General features: G+C 40.4%; 1 protein-coding gene across 4 annotated transcripts in view; it reads right to left on the minus strand.

Moving 5' to 3' along the window:
- RCAN2 (regulator of calcineurin 2) overlaps positions 1-23368 on the minus strand; it is a 273184-nt gene that overhangs the window by 91946 nt on the left and 157870 nt on the right. The window contains exon 1 of one of the 4 annotated variants that reach the window (XM_008958688.4): positions 12679-13141. The exons of the other annotated variants lie outside the window; for them this stretch is intronic. Coding sequence (XP_008956936.1) covers positions 12679-12765 — 87 coding nt within the window. The 5' untranslated portion in view covers positions 12766-13141. Of the gene's footprint in view, positions 1-12678; positions 13142-23368 lie in introns of those variants that run through there. 4 annotated transcript variants of the gene reach the window in all.

Here is a 23368-nt window from a genome sequence, read left to right on the forward strand (position 1 = left end):
AAGACAGAAGACTAACTAGAAGGCAATCAACATAATTCAAGGATACTGGGACTCTGCAGTTTCACAAGCCCTCATCGGGTCTGGCTGCAATACTGCAGCCGCCTCCTCATCTGTTAATAGAGAGGTATTTGCAAGTGGCTCTGCTCCCTACTTGGCATGTTGGCCTTAGTGCAGTCACAGTTCACACTCCAGCCAGAGTGGACTTCCAGTCAGACTAGGCAATGAGCCACTCCTCTGCTGAACATGCTTCCCATGACCCAATCCTGTTAGACTTGCACATAGGGCCCAAACTCCTTCATAATGTGACCCCAGTTTCTGTGTAATACTACATTCATCCAGGACTCTAATTCTTAGAGTTCACCATTCTCTCTGGCATTTCTGCTTTAGTGCAGGCCTCTTCCTTTCCCATCTTTCCTTCACCTGGCAAATTCCTACTTAACCTATAAAGCTGTAACTCATGGGTTACCTTCTTGGGGTAGCCTTCCCTCCTCATCCCAGACTACTCTCTTACAGGCTTCCATAGTGTACTGGGCTTACTCAAACCATGGCACGCTCTATGTTCTACTCTCTATGTACTTATTTACTACCTGTACTCCTTCACCAGCCTAGAGACTCACTGAGGGCAGGAGGCATGCCTCACATTCCTGAATTCCCATGTCTGGAGGCAGTACCTACTACACACTGAGTGCTCCATCACATTTCTCAAGTGGGACTGTCTCACTAATGCTATACCAGGGCATCAGGAATAATGGCTCCTATGTATTGATCACCTACATCCCATAGCCTTCAACCTAAATTTGTATCTTCTTTTTACATATAAGGAAAATCTTAAATAACAAATATCCTGAACTCAGGTCTTTCTGCCTCCAAAGAACAAGTTGCTTTCCATTATACCTTTATAACAAATGGCTTCTTGGTTCCAACTTCAAGAACTATACAATCATAATGTGAAGTAAAAATGTGCAAACTTGTATCTCTCCTCTATTGATTTGTTATATAATTTGGGGAACTCTTCTAACCAGAATTTCTCATTCAGAGAATCATATACTTCCTGACTACATCAAAGAGGTGTTATGAGGCAACATTCATTCAAAGTGAGTTCCAGTCTTCTGAGGCTACATAAATGCTAATTGTTGTTAGTAATATGTAAGAATTATTTAAATATAGAATACTATTTTGCTAAGCACTACAAATGGAGTACTTCATTATACAGTGAGAATATAAAACACACCATGCACTATCTTGCTCATTAATAATTCAAATCTACTCTTATTTATTCAAGCAACAAATAGTGGGGGCTTTTAGCTAAGTTTTTCTTTTTTGTTTTTTAGTATCGGAATTGTTTACTATTATGGGTACACCATACCCAGTGGCTGGGTGTGGTGACTGATGCCTATAATCCCAACAGTTTGGGAGGCTGAGGTAGGCAGATCACTTGAGGCCAGGGGTTCGAGGCCAGCTTGGCCAACATGGCAAAGTCCCATCTCTACTAAAAACACAAAAATTAGCCAGGCCTGGTGGCGCATGCCTGTAATCCCAGCTATTTGGGAGGCTGAGGCATGAGAATTGCTTGAACCCAGGAGGCAGAGGTTGCAGTGAGCCGAGATTGCAACACTGCACTAAAGCCTGGGCAACAGAGTGAGACTCTGTCAAAAAAAAAAAAAAAGAAAAGAAAAGAAAAGAAAAAAAACACAAAAAAGATGTTTACTAGTTTTATGATATAAGTTTATAAGCAGCCAGAGTAGGTGTGTAGGTGTATATGGCCGAATACAGAGATTTTTTAGGATAAGATGCCTCCTAAGCAAAAAAACAAAAAACAAAAAAAAAAAAACTGAACTCAGTTGGGTAATTAATCTAATTTCTACCTATCTCCACTGTTTTAAACTAGAAATGGAAATTGAAGGTCAATGTTGTAAATATTACAATTATAGTTAAGCATTACTGCGGTGAAACAAGTCCATAACTCCATGTAAAATTCCTGCCCAAAGAAAGGTGTTTAGATATATTTTAAAGAAATGGGTTCTGAGTTCAACCTCTCTTTTCCTTCATAGGCATCTTGCCTTAAAACTTCTGTATTCTGTGTGGGTGTGGTTGCTGTCTGTAATCCTAGCACTTTGGGAGGCCTAGGCAGGCAGATCGCTTGAGCTCAGGAGTTCAAGACCAGCCTGGGCAACATGGAAAAACCCTGTCGCTACGAAAAATACAAAAGTTAGCTGGGCATGGTGGTGTGTACTTCTAGTCTCAGCTACTCGGGAGGCTGAGATGGAAGCATCACTTGAGCCCAGGAAGTGGAGGCTGCAGTGAGCCAAGATCACACCACTGCATTCCAGCCTGGGCGATAGAGCCAGATCTTGTCTCAAAACATCTGTATTCTGCTATGCACATTACTCTGTCTGAATGCTTATTAAAACTGGCCTTGAATCTAGAAATCTAGGCCATCTTTTTCAAAGAAGGTGGTCTAGCAGCATGTTTTAGGGTTTGCAAATGGGAGTCTATCATTCATTTGTAAACACACATTTTCTCCATGTTACCATATGCATCTCTAGGGATGCAGCAGTAGACACACAGAAAAGCCCCTGCCCTCATGAAGCTTGCATTCTGGTGAGTGGAGATAGACAATGAGCCAATACATGAACACACAATACAACATCTTGTGATTGTGTTGAAAGACAAGGCAGGATGAGGGGTGGAGCGGGGCCTGTCGTCTGTGTAGGTGTGATAGTCAGGAACAGCTCTATGATGAGTGAGGAGCAAGCCATGTAGGCTCCAGAAGGAAGAAGATTCTAGGTAGAGGGCACAGCAAAGGCAAGTTCCAAGGGATGCTTGGTACAGGCAGGAAGTGGGGGTTAGAGCAGAGTGAAAGGGGGAGAGGTGCAGAGGAGATGAGGTCAGCAGGGCTGTTGGGGCAAGGTCTGATGGGCCTTGAGGGCCACAGCAAGGATTGGGCTTTCTTCTGAGTGTGATAGGAGCCACGGAGTCTCTAAATTCTGGTGGGGTCAGGGAGGGGGTTCTACACTTGCTTTTTCATTCAGGCTGCTTCCCTTTCCATTAACTGAGTCAACAACAGCAACTTCCTGGAGGCTTCATTCCACAACATCCCCTTGTGGCTACAGTGAAGATACTTCCTGTTTATCCAGGCCCCTCATTTCCTGCTGTCTCCTGTTCTACAGGGAACCCTTATCTAGAGAGGTTTGGAAGAGTTTGGAAGAGACAAGAAAAGAGGTTTGGAAGAGACACAGCCTGAGAAGAACTGCAGCATCTCTGCTCCCTGGAAGGGCCTGTAATTCCTCACTCCCAAACTGAGCCAGTCCCTTCTGATGTAGGGTTCTGTCACCTCTGAGTGTCCCTGAGGTGAGGGCACTGCTGCCCCTGTGCAAAGATGAGTTGAAAACTGCAGGGGAAGAGTTTGATATAATGAGAGGCAAGTAAGGTAGAGTTCCCTGGCAAGAAAACTTAGAACTCCATGTACAAAGTCCACTACTACTGAGGATGATGATGATGGTAATGAATGACATTACTTGCATGTGTTCTGTCTGCCAGTCATTATGTTAAGTGTTTTACATACTCTAATGCATTTAGCCATCACCACCAACCTATGAGGTAAGCACTATTATTTTCATCAGTTTGTAGTTGAGGAAACCGAGGCACAGAGCAGTAAGGATCCTTGCTCAAGGTCACACTATCAAGTGGCCTAGAGGTCAAGTAGAGAGTTCTCTCCAGGATGTCCCACTCTGGAGACTAGACTTCCTTCTCACATGCCCTACGTCAGCAAAGGAAGCCTCTTTAGAGGTCATAACAGCATCATCCTCTTTGGGGAAAAAGGAACTGAGGAGAATAAAGGCCAGCACTACATAGGCTTTTGTATCCAATGGGATTATACATCCCTATATCTGCAGAGCCTAATCTGAGGCCGTGACCATAGAAGGCATTCAATGTATATTTGCTGAATGAATGAATAAAAGTGCTTTCTATAGTGCCTGACAAATAGTCAGTGCTCAATACATTGTTGCTATTATTAAGTTTGCTCATGGGTTATGTGTCCTGTTCTAGGAAAGGTAGCCTGAGATTTTCTTAGTCAATACCCAAAGGCAGAGTAAAGTCATAGAAGATGAAATCAATTCTATTAGATGCACTGATAATGCAGGCTATAATAATACACCAAGAGATCTTGTGTTGTGTTGTGAAAGAATCCCAGTCCAAGTTTTCCCATTATGAGTTGTGTGGCTTTGTTTACCTTGGAGGTTTCCTGTGAAAAAGCTGAGTTTTGTATAATTTGGAAAGCACTGTTCAGATGTAAAATATTATTAATATTGTTTTCACTGCCTCTGCCCTACAATTCTTCACAGATTATCCCTCACTGAGTCAATGGAAAATGCTTGGTGACATAAGCAAGGAGGTGGAGGAGCTGTCAAACCAGGCACATGTCAAACCAGGAAAACCCTTGCATTTTCCAGAAAACTTTTCTTTTTCCCAAACTAGATGGCATAATTAGATTTTGAAACAGATTCTAAAACAAAATCCAAAATAGATGCTATGCCTTCAATTGCCACATTAGATTTATTAAGAAAAGCTAACATGATCTCAACTACTGATTTATGTACAAGTAGTATACCACCACTTCTGATAAGAAATAAGACAAAAACAGTGTTTTAAGCATCAGATGAAATATTACATATGAGTTCAATGTCTTATCTTCCCGGCTTTATACCCCAATAATTTTTCTTTTATTTATTTATTTATTTATTTTTATTTTTTGAGATGGAGTCTCTCTCTGTCGCCCAGGCTGGAGTGCAGTGGCATGATCTCGGCTCACTGTAAGCTCCGCCTCCCCAGTTAAGGCCATTCTCCTGCCTCATCCTCCCAAGTAGGTGGGAGTACAGGCACCTGTCACCATGCCCAGCTAATTTATTTTTTTGTATTTTTTAGAGAGACGGGGTTTCACCGTGTTAGCCAGGATGGTCTCGATCTCCTGACCTTCTGATCCGCCCACCTCGGCCTCCCAAAGTGTTGGGATTACAGGCATGCGGCACCGTGCCCGGCCTATACCCCAATAATTGATTAATGCTTTATTAATTAATCCTTAGAGAGATTTCAGTAGTGGAAAGAACAGTTCAAGTCCCACTTCTGCCAATTAATGGCTGTGTAATCTTGTGTAAAAAGGTAACTTCTCTGAATATCAGGAATCTGTTTATAATGGGGCAACTACATAGATGCCTTGGGCTATAATGGGGATTATATGAAGTACCTGTTATATGCCTTGTAGTTAGAAGAATTTAGTGATTGGAAACAGTAGTTGGAAGTTTTAAAATTGCCCACCTTGATAACATATAATATTGATCCATGGAGATGAATATCTCTGGAGCTTACATTTGTCACCATGTGGTGACATGTGGGATGGTTTAATGCTCAACTTAGTAAACAGTCCCCTGAGGTTAAATGTTTGGGGTACAGCATGAACACTGCTCACATATTTCTATAGAACTACCAGAGGTAGGGGAAGAAAATCTTACAATTAAATAGCAAAGTACCCTATTGTTGGAGCAAATAAAACATTATTGAAGATGTTGTTTTAGGAAATGAAAGTAAGTACATAGTCCAATCTATCAGAAGCATAGATAGGCTAAAGTCATCTTTCTGGAAGCTAAAGGATCAAGACCTTTTTGAAACATTAAAAAAAAGTGTAGTTCAGAGCTGATATATTAGATTCTGGAAAGAATAACTGTTGTAGTACTAGACTGTAAGGATGTGGACACTGCTATGGTATATAACAATAAAAAGAGAAGATAATGAATTTCTTAGTCCCCTTCACTCCCAGGGGAGTTTCCTTTAGCAATTGTTCAAGTTTCTATTCAACTCACTTGCCAAGAATCTTCTTTGGGCCCTTAATCCCTTGATGTAGTTAAAAGCACGCAATTACCATTAACTAGTTAGATGTGCCATTGTAGAATAGGTAGAGGATCCAGAAAAAACCTTCTATGGTAAGAGAAGGTTAAAAAAAAAGAGAAATATATAGTAAATATGCATGTTATACATACATTTGCACATGTGTATAATATCCATATATACATATATGTACACACATATGTTTTACCCAGGTATACTTACCCAAAAGGTGAATATGAAATTACATATATCGAACCTTTTCTAGGGAAGGTCTAACTTGGTAGACATTTTATTCTCAAAAACTTTGACGATTAACTCTCCATTCTAGCTAGAGTGGAAAGGGTATATATAACTTTGTACCTGCTCAAAATTTCCAGTTGAAATTACCTCTCCATGTGTTTTTAAAATTCTATTTTTGAAACAGTTTAGCTTTAGCGTTGGGAAAGGATACAGACCCTTTACATAAATACATTTGTCCCTTTACATAAAGAAATTCTAGGCCAGGTATGAGTTGGATAGTTTATGATCTCCTTGCAAAGCTGGGCTAGTCACTGCAAAGTTGCAATGCCTATTAAGCCCATTAAGCTTACCACCTAAACACATAAAGTGATAATAAGTGTTTCAGGTATCATTTTCTTTCTTATGTGTCAATTCTAAGCTTTATCAGAAAGTACTAAAACAAACCCATATAAATTACTGATAGTTGGACTCAAACAGAATCACTAAGACTGCAAATGGCACTCTCTGAATTTTACATTAAAATCTGTTTCTTTAGGAAAACAATTTTTCATTAAAATTGCTGTTTTGTTTTAATATATCTGACATTTAGGTTAGAGGTAGCAACTGCCAGTGTCTGTTGCTTCTCAACAGTTAAAAGATTCTTTAAACAGATAAACAAGTTTTTAGTTGATTTCCCCACTTAACAATGTTATTAGTTGAACAGTCTACCTTGTCTTTACCAAATGTGATAGGTGGCTGAGAAATCTGCCTCTGAACCTTCTCAGGGAGTATCACTTTCATAAAATCATTTCTTCCCTCTCTCTGAAAGATGTTTGCTACTTTCTTCAGAGGCAAGAAAATGTTTAGTATTGTACATTTAAGAATGTTAAGTTCTTAAAGAATTGTTTTAGAGATCATTAATTTTAACTTTCAGTTTTGCATTAATTCATTTATTTCCAAAATGGCCTCAATTCTAGTCCATGTTATTACCGGAGAAATAGCAACATTTGTTTTGCTGGAGGGTTAGAATCTGTTATACACATGCCATCTCTCTTGCCACCTCACACACACACTGCCTTTTGTTCTTCATAAACCAAAGATGGTCTAGAGATGTATGACAAAATATTATTTTTAATATTACTATTATGGTCATTGAATAGGGAATGAGCATTTCAGTTGACTTCACGTTTTGGTTACTGAACGTTAATTACCATGAATACCTCTAGAGGGTTTACCATTTCTGAGGATTAAATCATATACAACTCAAACACTTTTAAGTTACTGAGTGAACACAGTGGTTTTTGAAAATTATTAAAGAGCTTTAGAGCTCTGCAGAGCCATAGGTCATGATTGGTTGTGCCCAGATCCTTACCCTAGTGCTCGCAAAAAACTTAAGAAATGGGCATGAAGTTCAACCAGCTTTCTTGACCAACACCCACCTAAGTTTCTCTTCCAAAACAATTCCTGAACAAGTGACACATACTAAATTGTGTCACTTGTTTCTCCTCAAAGCAGAGTACAAAGTGCATCATACCAACTCAGCCTCATCCTTCTCCTCCTATCACTCTCACCATACAAAACAAGTGATTTGAAATGTCCAGTGGTTTGTATGACAGAGAGATTTCATTGTACTCAGTGGCCATGATGTGCTGGTCTTTTTCATAACTCACACAACAGCATAAAACAAATAGACTCTGACTCAGTCAGGTATACTATTGTGTAAAAAGAAAAATAAAATGCACAGAGCAGTAGGGGATTTTTCTCAGCATGATTATTTTGCAGCCAGAAAGGCTAAGAGATTGTCCCGGGTCACATGGATTGGGAGGATGTTGAGAAATTCTCAAAAGCAGAGGAGAGAAAGTAGGATTTATGAGTGACCTTAAAAAGGCCTTGGCCTTTCAGAAGAGAAAAGAGCTGTCCTGTTGCAATCCTAAGATTCCAAGCATATGAAGAATTACTGTGCTGAAAACACACTTCTACTTGTATTTACCCCTACCCTAAGAGAGCTATTGGGCTTAAAACGTAGCTTGAGGGAATTAGGTTAAGTACAGTTTTCTGAAAAAGAGTCTCCTTAAAAAAATAAATTATAGCTTGAGACAGTGACCATCTCAATGGGTACCTAAATGAATGAATGATTGAAACAGGTTAAATGGTGCTGGTGGGGGGACTAGGTAGGAGCACATCAGATAAGATGGCTAAGATGGCCTCTCTTTCTACCTACTATTCACTCTATGTGGAATGATTTTCTCTCAGCTCTGTACATGGCTCTCTAAATTTCTTTAGATCTCTGAATGACATTGAAACAATGACATTTAATAAACTGTCACTTCCCCAGAGATGTTTCCAATGGCAATCTTTTCAAAAGTGGCCATTCCTCCCCCATCAATGCTCTATCCCTCACTCTGCTTCATTTTTGTTCATAGCCCTCATCACTAGCTGAAATTACCATGTATATTTACTTGTTTACTATTTCATTGTGTGCATCCCATGTTAGAATATATGCTTCATGACGGCAGGGACGTTTATCGAACTCCTAGGCTTAGAGCTTTGCCTGGTAGGTAATAAGTGCTCCACACATGTTTTTGAATGAATGAACAAATCTCTCAAGTGCCAAGGGTCTTTGAAGCTTCTGTATTTCTTATAAGATTTGTCATGTTTCCTGCCTGCTCTAATGAGCGGAAGGGAGCTTTGTGAATTCCTTGTGTCCTACATGGATGCCCATGGAGACAAGGCTGGAAACCTGGTACATGAATCAGAAGCCCTCCAATCTAGAGAGGAGGAACCCACCCTTTCTTCTGTGCAGGAAGCCACCATTGCAGAGAAGGGGCAGCCCCAGGTTTGGATGCCCCCTGGCAGAGTGGTGGCGCTCTGCAGCTCTGAGAAGGCCCCCCCACAGTGGCCAGCCGTAAAGAAGAGCATTTGCTGTTGGCTCAGAATCAGGTGAAGGAACTGCAGGTGTGGAGAACTGAAGTGTTGGGTGAGCCTCAACATTTCTGACAGCTCAGAGATACCGTTTATAAAACTGCACACATCAAGTCTTAGCTGGGGAGATAAGGATCCAAGTGCTTAAGCAGAGCTTACTCTAGACAATTCTTGGCTGACCTCACCTGTACCTACTTGTGCCTAAAAGAGACAAGACACTGGCTTTATATGATTACCTATGCCTGGGCTCCATTCAGACCAGCCAGGTAAAAGTTCTGGGGGTGGGGCCTGGGCACATTAATATTTTTAAAAGATCTCCAGGGGACACTGATGTGCAATCAGGTTTAAGAACCACTGGACTAAAGTGAAATGTAAATTTCGTTACCAATCTCTTGGATCTCTTTCATTTTCCCAAGGGTTTGGCTCTTTGTGGAGTGGGTAGACTATTTTCAGAAATATGAGAATACTGGAGAACATCAACCCTGCACATTCACACACACAGAAATTCTGCAGTTCCCCTATAGCATTTTCTATTGAGGGCTCTCAACTTCTAGATCTTTCTGAGAACTCTCACATTGCAGAACAGACGGCTAAGTTCACAACACCACCAATGGAATTTCCAGAGAAAGCCAAATATGGCAGAATTACATTTGTCTGATTTCCTCCTCTTTTTAGTATTATTGCTTGAGCAGCTTTGATGAAATTTAGGAAACTGGAGTCAGAAGGGCCCCTAATACAATCAGCTGAGAGCCACACTGGAGGATGAGGCTTTCTGTGTCACTATGGGAAACTAGATTTGTGGATGCTTCTACCCATTTCAAATAAACTCCCATACTTATGAAGGAGGCCTGCTGGTTGCATCCCCCTAGTATGGCTGCTTGCCCATGGGGGCTACATGTAGAAAGTGGGGATGCCTATTAAACAAACAAGACTGAGATTAAGCAAGATGGATGTAAGCAGGTGAGACAGACCCTTTCCATGTGCCTCCGTTTTCTCTGACAATAAACCTTAAAGATTTTGAAGAAGGAACTCTTGGCTCCACCAGTTATTAGTAACGAATGAAGAAGACAGATACCTTTGGGGAAGCTTTGTTTGGTGCCTAGAATTTTACATTTGAACCTTTCTTCGTGATAAGAGTAATGGTCAGTTTTGAACAAGGAGCAAAGGTTTTCTTAACACACAACATTTGGCCCACCTTAAATTGTTCATTTTCCCCCTTTTTAATAAGCACAACGTAGATCTTTGCTTTTTAATAATGTTACTGCTTTACATTAGATGATTAAATATCAAAAATGGAAAGCCATGTTTTCTAGGTGGCTAGAGTGTTTGTGTGTATTGGGAGTGGGGTGGGAGGGAAAACATTTTCTGTGTGCTAGACTGTCATTGTAAACTCAGCTGGATTTAGGACATTCCGATAAACTGGTAAAAGTTACCTATCACTTTCAGAGAGTGCCTACAAAGATGACAATGACGATGATGGTGATAGCTAACATTTATTGAGCATTAAATAGGAGTCAGGCACTGTGTTAATTATTCTACATGTAAAATTCTCTTGTCTCTAAGCTAATAAGGTAGAAATTACTACTATTCTCACATTATATGAGAAGACTAAGGCACAGAAAGATTAGGTAACCTTTCTAAAAAAAAAAAAAAGAAAAAAAAAGCCCATCATGATTCAGAGCTATTGGCAGTAAATACATGTAGCACATATTTCTGGTAACAGTCTTCCTCGAAAAACCTCATAAATTTATGAAGAACAGCATCAGCTGTTCACCATCTAGCCCTGACTCACCTCCTTTCCCGTTTGCCTCTAATCTCTCATAGAGAACCTACTGCAGTCAAAAGAATTGACTCACTAGTCTGCAAAATGCTGTGCCTTCTCTCTTTCTATATAAAATCTACCCATCTTTAAGTATCATTTTTCCATAAAACCACCCCAACCACTCACATACAACCAGCTGTAACAACTTTGTATCCTCTTAATTCCACAAAATATTCTTTGTCTTTAAAGAAACCTTCGGCAATTGGTTATTTTTATAGCTATATCATAGATACATATGCCATATAAGCATATTTTAAACTTTTTCCTATATAAGCACAAGGCCTGGCATGTTGCAGATCTCCAATAAATATTTTCTCATTACCTTTTCTGAAACCAAAAAAGTTTAGAATATCTTATGACATTCTCAGGGCAAGTGTGTAAACAACAGATAACTGTTGAGGACAGAAGGGAGCTGTAAAGTTTTATTCTCCATAGATGGAATTATGTTCCAGTGGTTACTGGAAGATGTCTCTCTACCTGGTTACCCACACTGGACTTGACGCTGGCTTTAAACTGGAGGGGTCTAATGACTGCTCTCCCTTCTCAAGTGCTATGGAAGTACGACTGGCAGGACTGTGGGTCTCTGCATGCGTGTTTCCATTCTCAGTGCAATCACAGACAGTGCCAAACCTTTATGTCCTTATTTTCTGAACCTTCATATGACAGGTGGTAGACATTTCCATGGCACTGACACAAAAATTAGTAAATACAGGGCTACATGTTTAAAATATTCAGGAACAAAATGCCAGATTATTAAATCTATTTCAAAAGATTGTTAAAGCTGCAATCTTGAATGACATAGCCATGTGCTATGCCAAGAACACATAAATCCCCACCTGTAAAGCACCAGGGTGTCACCTGCACACCCAACAATAAAGAATTCAGGGTTTTTCCTTAAGTTGAGACTAAAGCAAGGATGGTAAATGATTATGCAATGTAATTCACCTTTTATTCCTCCCACCACACAATGAACAACTGACCTTCTGTGCGTGTATATGTGTGAGTGAACTGTTTAAGAAGCTTCAGCTAGTTCTTCTATTAAATATGAGAGAAAAAATAAACATTTCCATTTTGCAAGCCTGGCATCTTCTCCATAATATAAAGCCAAATGGAAAATAAAAGGGAATGAATATCATCAGAGGACGATTACCTATGACAAGTCAACAACTGCTGCCGGCAATCAGTGAGGACCAGCATGTGTAATACTAAGCCTTAAGATGCGAAATATTTATGCCTAAACTTTATGAACAACTGCTCAAGGAAAATGACTTGCTTTCTTTGCCTGACAAAGAAAATTTAGGCAGCTGTTCTCCAACTTTGATTTCCAGAAAGCTGGGGACTGAAACTGCCATCTGTAGAACAGCTATTGTTTAATTTGAAGACCACATCACAGGATATTTAAGTGACATGCCAGAAAGGGTTATTGCCCCACTGTCAGGCTGGCCTGGATGCTGGGTTTATTATGTGTGCTTTCTTCATGTAATCATTGATTCAAAATCCCTCTTGACATTGAGGGCTGGAAAATTCTCCTTATTGACAAAGATACAATATGAGAATATGAAAATGTGTCTACTCAGAAAGGACTGACCAGGGATTACCTAATAAAAAAGACAAGAAGAAACAATGGCAGACCTTGTCATATTTAAAAATAATATGCTGGTCCCTCTTCCAACTTATTCTACTTAATGTAGCCATGCACTCACTACATGCATTTCTAGCGCAGTCTATGAGCTGAAAACTATTAACCAAAGTCTTATTTCTTCATGCTAAAAAGGCTCTGCCAAGCAGCGTCAGTAACAGCAACAATGAAAAATAGGATTGCAGGTGCATACCTTAACCTCCTGATTGGTAAAGACCTCGACATCCACCACACAGGCAACCAGAGTGGAAACATCACAGTCCATGCTAGGGGCTGGCATTCCCCCTTCTGAATTTTTAATAAAGAGTTAGGCAACCTCAGAGTTGGGAGTGAAGGGAAGAGCTTCCAGATGGATATTGCTGTGGCCAGGCCTCGGTGCTGCCTTGCTCTGGGGACGGCTGGAGGCTCGGGCTCCTGGAGCCCGCTCCCACTGCACGCAGCCCTCCGCGTCTGAGGCAGCACAGCAGAGTAACGAACGGCCCAGCTCGCTCATGGCAATGACATCACCACAAAGACTGACACAAGCTGAAGCTATTTTTTTTTCTCCAAGCCTTTTATCTCTAGGCAGTGCAGTGGAGCAAATTGAACATGATTATGTGCTAAATCTGAACTCAGACTAAATCAATTCAGGCAGCGTTAGCTAGGAACTGAGTCATAGCTGTTGTTGCAGCCGAGTGCTTATGTTTGCAAAAAGCAGGAGGGGGGGAATCTGACACCAGAGTTTCTTCTTTGAGGTGGGGGAGGTGTAATTCTGCAGATGAGCCTCCTGAGGTTAAGGTTTGACAATTTTCTGCCTTCGAGATGAGCAGGAAGTTGAGGCATTTTGCAAATTGCTTGGCTTCTGTTAATTGCTCTGTGCCACTCGGAGCAGCCACACATGTTCTGGGCATCCTAATGCATCCCGGGCATGGGCTGAATAGAAATCCGTTCTTGGAGTGACTAAAGAGCTGGTCGTCTGTCATTTAGGGAGCATGGTAAGAGGAGATAATTAGAGGTTTGTGGAAATTCTATTTGAAGACTATAAGTGCAGACCAGTAACGCTAAGAGCACCCTTCCAAGCTCAGGATTTCAGGCTGTCTCCAAGGTCATTCAAACCAAAAGCAGTTCATGGAAAGGAGTTACAGCAAATATTTCACACGGGGACAGATGGCAGGGTCTAATGGGCAAACTCACTGATGTGGCTCAGAGCTTGTCAGATCCTCGGGGCTTGACTTCACCTGAGACTTTGAACACATCCCTTTGCTTTCTCAGGCTTTTTTCCTGATTATAAATCCCTGAAGGGCAAGGCCACAGATAATTTACCTTTATATCTTGAGTCTTTCACAGATTGCCTGGCACAAGAAGATGATACTTGTTTAATAAATAAATCAATCAAACAGGAATAGCCTCCTTTCACAGGAGTGACCAAAGGAAAAATTTCCAATTGTTTTTTATTTTATCATTAGTTATACAAGTCCCAGTAGAACTCACTAACATTGTAGCAGCATCTATCCTTAAGAGTTCAGTTGTATCTTCAGTGGCCACTGGAACATCCTGATTTATAACAGATTGGTACTTTTCTAACATATGACTGGACAAAAGCCTCCCAATTTTACATGCAGATGAGAAAGGTGACATTTCAGACTGAGAGTAGAAGCTTTCTCATTTGTCCTCATTGGTCTACACTTGAGTCCAATGTTCCCCTTCAACAAGGCATTTTCTATGCTAAAGGTAATCAGGCCACAAATATGGATATTTAGACTGATGAAACTGTGTGTGTGTGTCTTTGTGCATTTGTTCAAGTGGCATTTATTTCGCTGTCCAGGACACTGTGGGAAATATTAAGTCATATATGCATATAATCCAACTAATATCAAGTAATGACTATGCAAAGCTCTGCATCTGATACTCTCAAGGATAAAATGATGAAAAAGCAAATGTCACTATCATCAATGGGCTTAAAATCCAGGGGAGGAGATAAGACATGGAGACCAACATTTCACAAGGCAGGGATGGTGATGGCTGAATAGGTATAGGAAGTGTTCAGTGGGAGCACTGGAGAAAGAGCAATGAATGCTGAATGCTGGATCCCATGTTAGGATGGCAGGTGAGCATCAAAGAGGGGGAGGAAATTTCTGCTCTGACCTTGAAATACGGGAAAGATACTGGCAGACAGAGAAGTGAGGGGTGCCCTTCAGCTAGGTAAAAACAGACTAGAAATGTCCAAAGGAAAGAATAAGGCATTTGGATGCAAAACTCACTCAGGGTTAAATCTGGCTGGAGCCTGAAGTATACAAGGCAGCCGGAGCCAGATAATGCAAAACCTGGCCAACATGAAGTACCAGGCAGCTTTTGAAAAGGTAAATGGGGGATCTACCTGTACAAGTGTAGCTAAAATGTAAAGTAATACAAAGATGAATGTGATTTTGAATATCACTGGCATCTGTTCAAGAGGCAAAACAAAGAAATGAATATTTTTTCATATGCCATGGCATATCCTAAAATTTATTTTTTACATTTCACAGCATACTGGTAAATGTTTAACAATCAGCTCTCTGAAAAGAAACATTTCAATTTTTAGCATTCGTCAATTTCTATGGTGTAAATATGCTCATCATGGCTGATTTCCAGCAGTCAGTGTGAAGTCAAACTGAATACAAAGTTAGGAAGACATGCATGTAATCTGCTCACACAGGCTGTTCCAGCACATCACTGTTTCATACTCATGAAAACGTTGTGCCATATCAGTGACAGTTCATCCATAGAGGCAAAGTCCACGTGTGCCCAGAGCCCATCAAGAAACAACAGCAAAGTAGAAGCAACACATTCTAATCATTGCTCTGTTTACATAAGGGGCTGTATGAATTATTTCACACTTTATGTTTAGGAAAGAGCTATAAAAGATAAACATTGCTGTGATATGCCCTGACCAGAGGACATTATCCAGGAAGCAAAGCCCTACTTGAAGTTGTAAAATAGGCAGTTTTTTTTTTTCTGATGTATCCTCAGCTTTCCCTTTCTAATTTGATTCTGCCCTACAGATTCCTTCCTGCTATCCAAGCACCCACTAACTTTATGCTTTCCTCTTTTAAAATATCTTTTCAAGGACAGTTGTCAACTCATCTGTATAAGCATTAAATGACTGATAACTCATAGTATTATCCCTCCCAGAGGAATCCATATTTTAATAAGAGACAGAGTCTTAAGTTGGGCAAATTGTGTTTTTAGGGCAGAGTTCTAGGCATCAAGAGCAGATGATTTGTGGGGCAAAGGAACTTTCCAGTAACTCTGAACTAAAATTAGTGGGTTTTAAACCCCCAAATTATTGGGTTTTTAATAGTCATTCGTCTATACAATATGGTCATTTTCCTATTGGCTAGAGAGCCCAGGAGGCTCCCCTGTTATAACAGTGTCCTGTTTCTCTAGAGTTTTGTTTGTTTGTTTGTTTGTTTGTTTGAGATACAGTCTCATTCTATCACCAGGCTGGAGTGCAGTGGCACGATCTCAGCTCACTGCAACCACCACCTCCCGGGTTCAAATGATTCTCCTGCCTCAGCTTCCCTAGTAGCTGGGACTACAGGCACGGGCCACCACGCCCAGCTAATTTTTGTATTTTTAGAAGAGATGGGGTTTCACCATGTTGGCCAGGAGGGTCTCAATCTCTTGACCTCATGATCCGCCCATGCTGGCCTCCCAAAGTGCTGGGATTCCAGGCTTGAGCCACCGCTCCTAGCCGAGAATGTGTTTTTTTATAGCTAGGGGCTGACTTGCAGCCTTGGAGGTGTCTAGAATATAGATATACTTTGGCCAATGGCTACAAGGCCTTGTAAACACTAGACTTGGATTATTCTCCCACTTCATCTCATATCATTCTCACCTTTCTTCACTCCTCTTGTTCCAGCCCAATTGGCCTTATTGGTGTTCCAAAAAAAAAAAAAGAAACAAACAAAGAAAAAAATTCCAAGCTCATTCCCATCTCAGGCCCTTTGCACTTGCTATTCCCTCTCTCTGAAAATATTCAGATCTCTTCATGGCTTGCTCCTTCTTATCATCTGGATCTCCGCTCAGATCACATCTCTTTGGAAAAGTATTCCCCAATCAGCTAAAATAAAAATTGTGTGCACATTTTTACACACACAGAGTCAATCACTATCCTGGCATCTTCATTTTAACTTTCTTCACAGCACTTTTCGCTACCTAAAATTATTCTGTTCATTTATTTCTTTATGTGTCCACTGCTTGTCCTCACAACTAGAATTTAATCTCCATAAAAGCAGAGATTTTTGCCTATTCTGTTCCCTGCTTATTCCCAGGGGCTAGAAGGATGCCTGACACTTAGGAGTTACTCTAATAAACATCTGAAAGATGAATGGATAAATACACAAATGAATCTAAAAAGGCAAGTAGAGAGACTCAAACCAATAGAGGTGCCTCCTAGATCTAGGAGTTGCAGGGAGGCTTTTGCAGAAGGGCTGCAAAGGCATGGTGAGTTCGGTGATAACCTCTCATCTCTGAGAGCTGAGTCCTGGCTTAGCTCTGTTCAGGAGTGTCCTTTCCAGCTGAAGTGGCCAGAAAACCTTGGGATTCACCCAAACCACTGCTCTTGCAATGACTGATCACACTGAGGAAAGGATGCATTATGCACAGACCCCTTGGACAGAGGCCATTGCCCTCCCTTCAGTTCAGGCAATTCTCTAAAAGGATGGACAGCTGAGCTGATACACTCACCTCCATCTCAGCAGGAGGAGATGCACACCTTCCAATCCCAGAGGAAGCTGTGGTAGCAGCAGCCAAGCCTGTTTGGCTAATGAGCATAGAAGTTCCCATTACAGCTATGGGTTGTCAAAGGCTCTGCTCCTTCTGTATGGCCTTCTGGATCATCTGTTTTTTAAATGTTTATTATGGAGAATTTCAAATATATTCAGCAGAAGAGAGAATATAATAATGAGCCTTCATGTATCCACCACCCAGGTGCAAGAATAATTAACAAGGGGCCAATCTTGCTTCCTCTCTGCTAGTCACTCTCAGAGTGTGGTCCCCAGACCAACAGCATCAACATCACTTGTGAGCTTATTAGAAAGGCAGATTCTTGGGCCCCACCCAAGACTGAATCAGACACTCTGGAGGGAACACCAGTATCTGTATTTTAATAAGCCCTCCAGGTGATTCTGATGCAAGCTCAAGCCTGAAAACCACAGCTCCATGTCTTCACCCACTTCCATACTCACTCCAGATTATTTTGCAGCAGGTGCCTGGCATCATATCATTTCATTTATAAATATTTCAGTATATATCTCTAAAAGACAAAGGATTCCTCTTTTGAAATCACAATACGTACCATCACACAATTCGAAAAGCAAGAATATTTCCTTAGTATCACCAAATGTCCTGCCAGGGTTCAAATTTCTCCAGCTGTACTATGATGTCCTCTCACTTCCCATCCCTTCTCCCCCTCTCCTTGATCGCATCCTGGTGTTCCTTCTCTTCCTTCTTTCCTCTTTAATAGTTTGCTTATTTAAATTGGGATCCAAACTACTGTGTCTCTCATGTTTCTTTTAATCTATAGAGTTCTCCTCCATTTCTTTTTCTAATTCCTTGCAGTTTGTTGGTGGTGATGAAGCCATGTTATTTGTCTTTTAGAATTTACATATAGTGGAAATTTAGAAACTCGACACAGTGTAGTTTAACAGATTTTTCTGTTGCCTGTAGGTTCTGTTGTTTAGATCCAGATGCTTAAGGGATTCAGGTCTGGCAAGACTCCTTCCTAGATGGTGCTATGTGTACTTCTATCAGTGGGTACATAGAGTCTGGCTGTCTCTCTTTTGTGGTATTAGTGCCTTCATGCTCAATGTCTAGGTGCGTTCATTTATTAGGATTTACACAATGATGATATTCCTCCTTCATTTATTCATGGAATACTTCCATTAAGAGGAACTACTTCACATCTACTATTTAGTTACTTTGAGCCATGGTTTTTGTAATAAAGGCAAAAATAAATACTTGCTTCTTTTCCTTTATTAATTAAAAACTTTTTATGAGATATGTTGCCCAGGCTGGTCTCCAATTCCTGGCCTCAAGTGATCCTCCTGCCTCAGCCTCCAGAGTCACTGGGATTACAGGCTTGAGACACTGCACTCAGTTTTTTTTTTTCATGATTTACTTCCCTATTATCCTGCAAAGATCACTGAGGGTTTTTTCATTTTTATTTTTAAAGTATCATTAGGAATTCATGGATTAAACATATGTGATGGTTAAACATATTAAACGTATAAAACTACAATACATTGAGGTTTAATCTTATTAATGCTCAAATTGCCCATCTTTAGCTAGTGGGAGTTTAATCAGGTTGGTTCCTGAGTCCTCTGACAAATCTTCAAAGGGCACTTACCTTATGGTATGACAAGATGTTCCAGACTCATCTTGTTCATTTCCTGCCTTAGATAAGGAGTCAGGCATTTCTCCAAGGAACCCCAGTTCCACTTGGTAAATATTTCAACATATTTTAAGATATCAATCTAGAGGCTTAGAGGAGCTCTTTGTACTGGGTTGGGTATTGTTTATAAGCCTTTTTAGTGAACAGAGCTAGAAAATATGTAAATATTTTAAAGATAACATATGCCATGAGTTCAGATTGATCATTCCATTTCAGATCCAGGACTACAGAGATTCTGCTAAAACACATAAGTCTTACATTTGTATCCCTTTCTTTCACACCAGATATCTTCGTTCTTACCAGCAACATAATTGGCTAGTTGCCTTATCCCACACTATAGGCACAACAGCCTTGGAGTCACAATATTAATGCAACCAGAAAGAGTTTAAGATTTTTTTCTAGTTATTTTTGTCCTTAGAGTATATCCCATAAAGCATATACAAATTATGTCTTACAGTCATTTAGAATAGCACATCTATTCCACCAACTAAAGACTAAGTTAGGTTCATCTGTTTTTGATGCCTAATGATTGTTTTTCTCTTTAATTTTGTGTTATAATTATATAAAATATTTCCATGGCTCAAAAACCAAAACTACAGATCTATAAAGAAATCCAGCTTCTATCCCTGTGATCAAAATATTCTTTCTTTCCTTCTCATACATCCTTATTGTTTAGCCTCTCTCATTTTAAAAATTCTTTTTTTTTAATCTGATTTTTTTTATTATACTTTGAGTTTTAGGGTACATGTGCACAATGTGCAGGTTAGTTACATATGTATACATGTGCCATGCTGGTGTGCTGCACCCATTAACTCATCATTTAGCATTAGGTATATCTCCTAAAGTTATCCCTCCCCCCTCCTCCCACCCCACAACAGTCCCCAGAGTGTGATGTTCCCCTTCCTGTGTCCATGTGTTCTCATTGTTCAATTCCCACCTATGAGTGAGAATATGTAGTGTTTGGTTTTTTGTTCTTGTGATAGTTTACTGAGAATGATGATTTCCAATTTCATCCATGTCATTACAAAGGACATGAACTCATCATTTTTATGGCTGTATAGTATTCCATGGTGTATATGTGCCACATTTTCTTAATCCAGTCTATCATTGTTGGACATTTGGGTTGGTTCCAAGTCTTTGCTATTGTGAATAGTGCTGCAATAAACATATGTGTGCATGTGTCTTTATAGCAGCATGATTTATAGTCCTTTGGGTATATACCCAGTAATGGGATGGCTGGATCAAATGGTATTTCTAGTTCTAGATCCCTGAGGAATCGCCACACTGACTTCCACAATGGTTGAACTAGTTTACAGTTCCACCAACAGTGTAAAAGTGTTCCTATTTCTCCACATCCTCTCCAGCACATGTTGTTTCCTGACTTTTTAATGATTGCCATTCTAACTGGTGTGAGATGGTATCTCATTGTGGTTTTGATTTCCATTTCTCTGATGGCCAGTGATGATGAGCATTTTTTCATGTGTTTTTTGGCTGCCTAAATGTCTTCTTTTGAGAAGTGTCTGTTCATGTCCTTTGCCCACTTTTTGATGGGGTTGTTTGTTTTTTTCTTGTAAATTTGTTTGAGTTCATTGTAGATTCTGGATATTAGCCCTTTGTCAGATGAGTAACAAGTATATGTGTATATTATTTTCCCAACCTTTATCCCATAAATGATAGTACACTTTGCTCACTATTTTCTGTCTTGGTCTTAATCACCATAAAATGTGATGCTGGCGATCACACCATAGTAATATGTAGAAATAGGCCTTTTCCTTTTTACACCTGTATAGTATTCAACTATTTGGATTTACCAACGTTTCTGCAATTAGTCCCCATTTGGGTTGTTTCCAGCCTTTCGCTATTAAATAATGCAGCAATGGATAGACTTTGAATTTTCATATTTTGTTACTGTATCTTTGGGACACATTTTAGAGTGGAAACACTGGGTTAAAAGGCAAATGCCTATGTAATTTTGCTAGCTCTTGCCAAATTTTTCTCCACAGGAATTGTACTATTTTTCTTCCCCACCAGCAATTTATGAGAAAGTTTGTTTCTCCACAGTATGTGTTTCAGAATGCATTGGACATTTTCCCATCTGGTGGGTAAGATGTGATTATCTCAGTGAAGCTTTGATTTGCATTTCTCTTTCTGTAGGCGCACATATTTCTACAAGTGAACTCAGCCAGCATTGTCTGAATCAATGCCTTCCAATCTTTTCTCCAGCTAATTCAGATTCTGTTACTGACACTAGCAATCAAGATATCCTAAACACACACTAGAGACCTCAATGAGTTTTCTAGTTTATATTTCTCTTATTATGAGCAAGGTGTTAACGTTTGTTCCTATGGTAAAGAGTCACCTGTGTTTCTTCCATTATGATACCTCACTTGAGTCTGTCCATCACATGCAAAAACACATTCTCACCTCAGGGCCTTTGCGCTTGGCCATCCCTCTGTCTAGAACACTATTCCCATCATTGTGGCAGGGTTCATCTTTCCACCGCATTCATGTCTCTGCTTAAATGTCCCTCCTCAAAAGGCCTGTCTTAATCAGCCTATCTAAGTAGCACTCCTTTCACTATCTCCTTAGCCTGCATTATTTTTCTTCCAAGCACTTACCACTAATGGATACTGTATATTTATTTGCATAGTTGTTATCTCCCTCCCTCCAAGGAAAGCCAGCTCCTTGAGAAGTGGGCTCCTCTACCTTGCCCACAGCTATATCTCCAAGTGCCCCCAAACAACAAGGCCTGCCATGCAGTGAGAGCTCAGTGAGTGTGTTGGATGAATGAATACATGAATGAATGAATGGAATTCTTTTGCTTGGAAAGCCAGCAGAGAACAGGTACTGTCACACAGACAAGAAAGAAATCTACAACCTAGGTCCCTATAAAGGAGAGTGAACCTGAGAAGGGAGGCTGAGGTAAATGAAGATGACTCAGGTCACTGGACAATGGGGATGGTGGGGTGGGGGCAGGAGAGGTCCATGAGAAGTCATAGGGACAATGAAAAAGGAAGAGGGGCACAAAATGCAATCCGCATTCTCCCCATTGTGTAGAAGGTCCATGCTAAGTGGCAGCTGCAGTGCCCTCAGGCAGACTCAGGCACAGTGCTCATTCCACCACTGCCCAGTTAGCACCTTACTGCTGCTGAGGCCCCACAGATACCTTACAGCTAATCACTGAGTGGCACTCCTAAGAAGCCACTGTCATTTCTTCTTTGCCGTACCTTCCTCCCCGGGTCCAAGAGTTTTATCCCTGCCTTAATTGGTTCTTTAGGAAGACATATTTTCCCCTTTCCATCCTCAATATCAGAACCAAGTGCATTCATTCTGGGCAGTACCATGTTTAAGAAGCTGACACACTCGAAAAATTACAGGGATGAAAATAAAGAGGGTGTTTGCTCAGCATCCCTGTCTTCTGGGCATTGCATTCTCTGGAAACTTCTCCTTCTCCTCCCATATTGGATGTGTCTGAAGGAGGCCCTTAGCTGGCTGGTCAGACTTCTCATGAGGATTTTCCAAACCTAAACTGGGTCAAAAGCACCAGTCCCCTGTGATGTCAGAAGCTTGGGACTGTTGCTGCTGTGTTTTTCTCTTGTGCCTTTGAATTAAGTCAAATTAGAAACAGAAAGAAAAAGTGGAGAAAGGACATCAAATTCTGGAAGCATCGGAGTCCTCATTTTCAGTCACTTTGGAGGCCCAGTGATGCCCTGTCCTGCCATGAGTCTCATTATTCAACTCTTCCTTTGGTTATTTTAATATGCTAGCATTATCCCAACCAATGCCTCTCTTTTTCCTCAACCCAATTCAGGTATTGTTTCTGTCACTAACAACTAAAAAAGTCCTGTTCAATACACACACAAGGACAAACCTAGATTAAATAACAAAGGACAATAAAGTGGGAGTCAATCATTGGGAACTAGATATTCACGTTTTCAAATGATTCCATGGAAAGGACGCTCCTCCTTCTCCCAAGCAGTCTTGAGATGAGGGGGCAGGCATCATCCTAAACCTTCCTCTTGAGGTCCCAACAGGAGTCTCAGCATGGATTTCTACAAAGACAACCTTGGTAGGGATCTTTTTATCTCCACTCCCTTTATCTTACTAATCTCCCTTTCAGGATATAGTGCTATCTATCTAGTTTTTGGGCCACCTGCTTAGAAAATCTGCATTTTGGTGTGATACCTACCTCTGTTTAGAATGTCATATTTATTAACTTATGTTATCTCAGTTGAAATTTGGAATTTATCATCCTATCATGCTATCATTTCCTTAGGGCTAACTTTGTGAAGGAACTCTGTAAACATTCATAGGAGTTAATGTACTTAAACTTCACCATAGGACCCATTTAGAGATTATGTAATTTGCCCAAGGACAACTAGCTGGACAGTGGGTGAGCTAAATTATATCCAAATGCCTTGTCTTCAAAGTGTGAACTCTTAACTTCTCAACATTTCTGCTATACAAACTT

This window comes from Pan paniscus, chromosome 5, assembly GCF_029289425.2.
Source record: "Pan paniscus chromosome 5, NHGRI_mPanPan1-v2.0_pri, whole genome shotgun sequence".
Taxonomy (NCBI): Eukaryota; Metazoa; Chordata; class Mammalia; order Primates; family Hominidae; genus Pan; species Pan paniscus.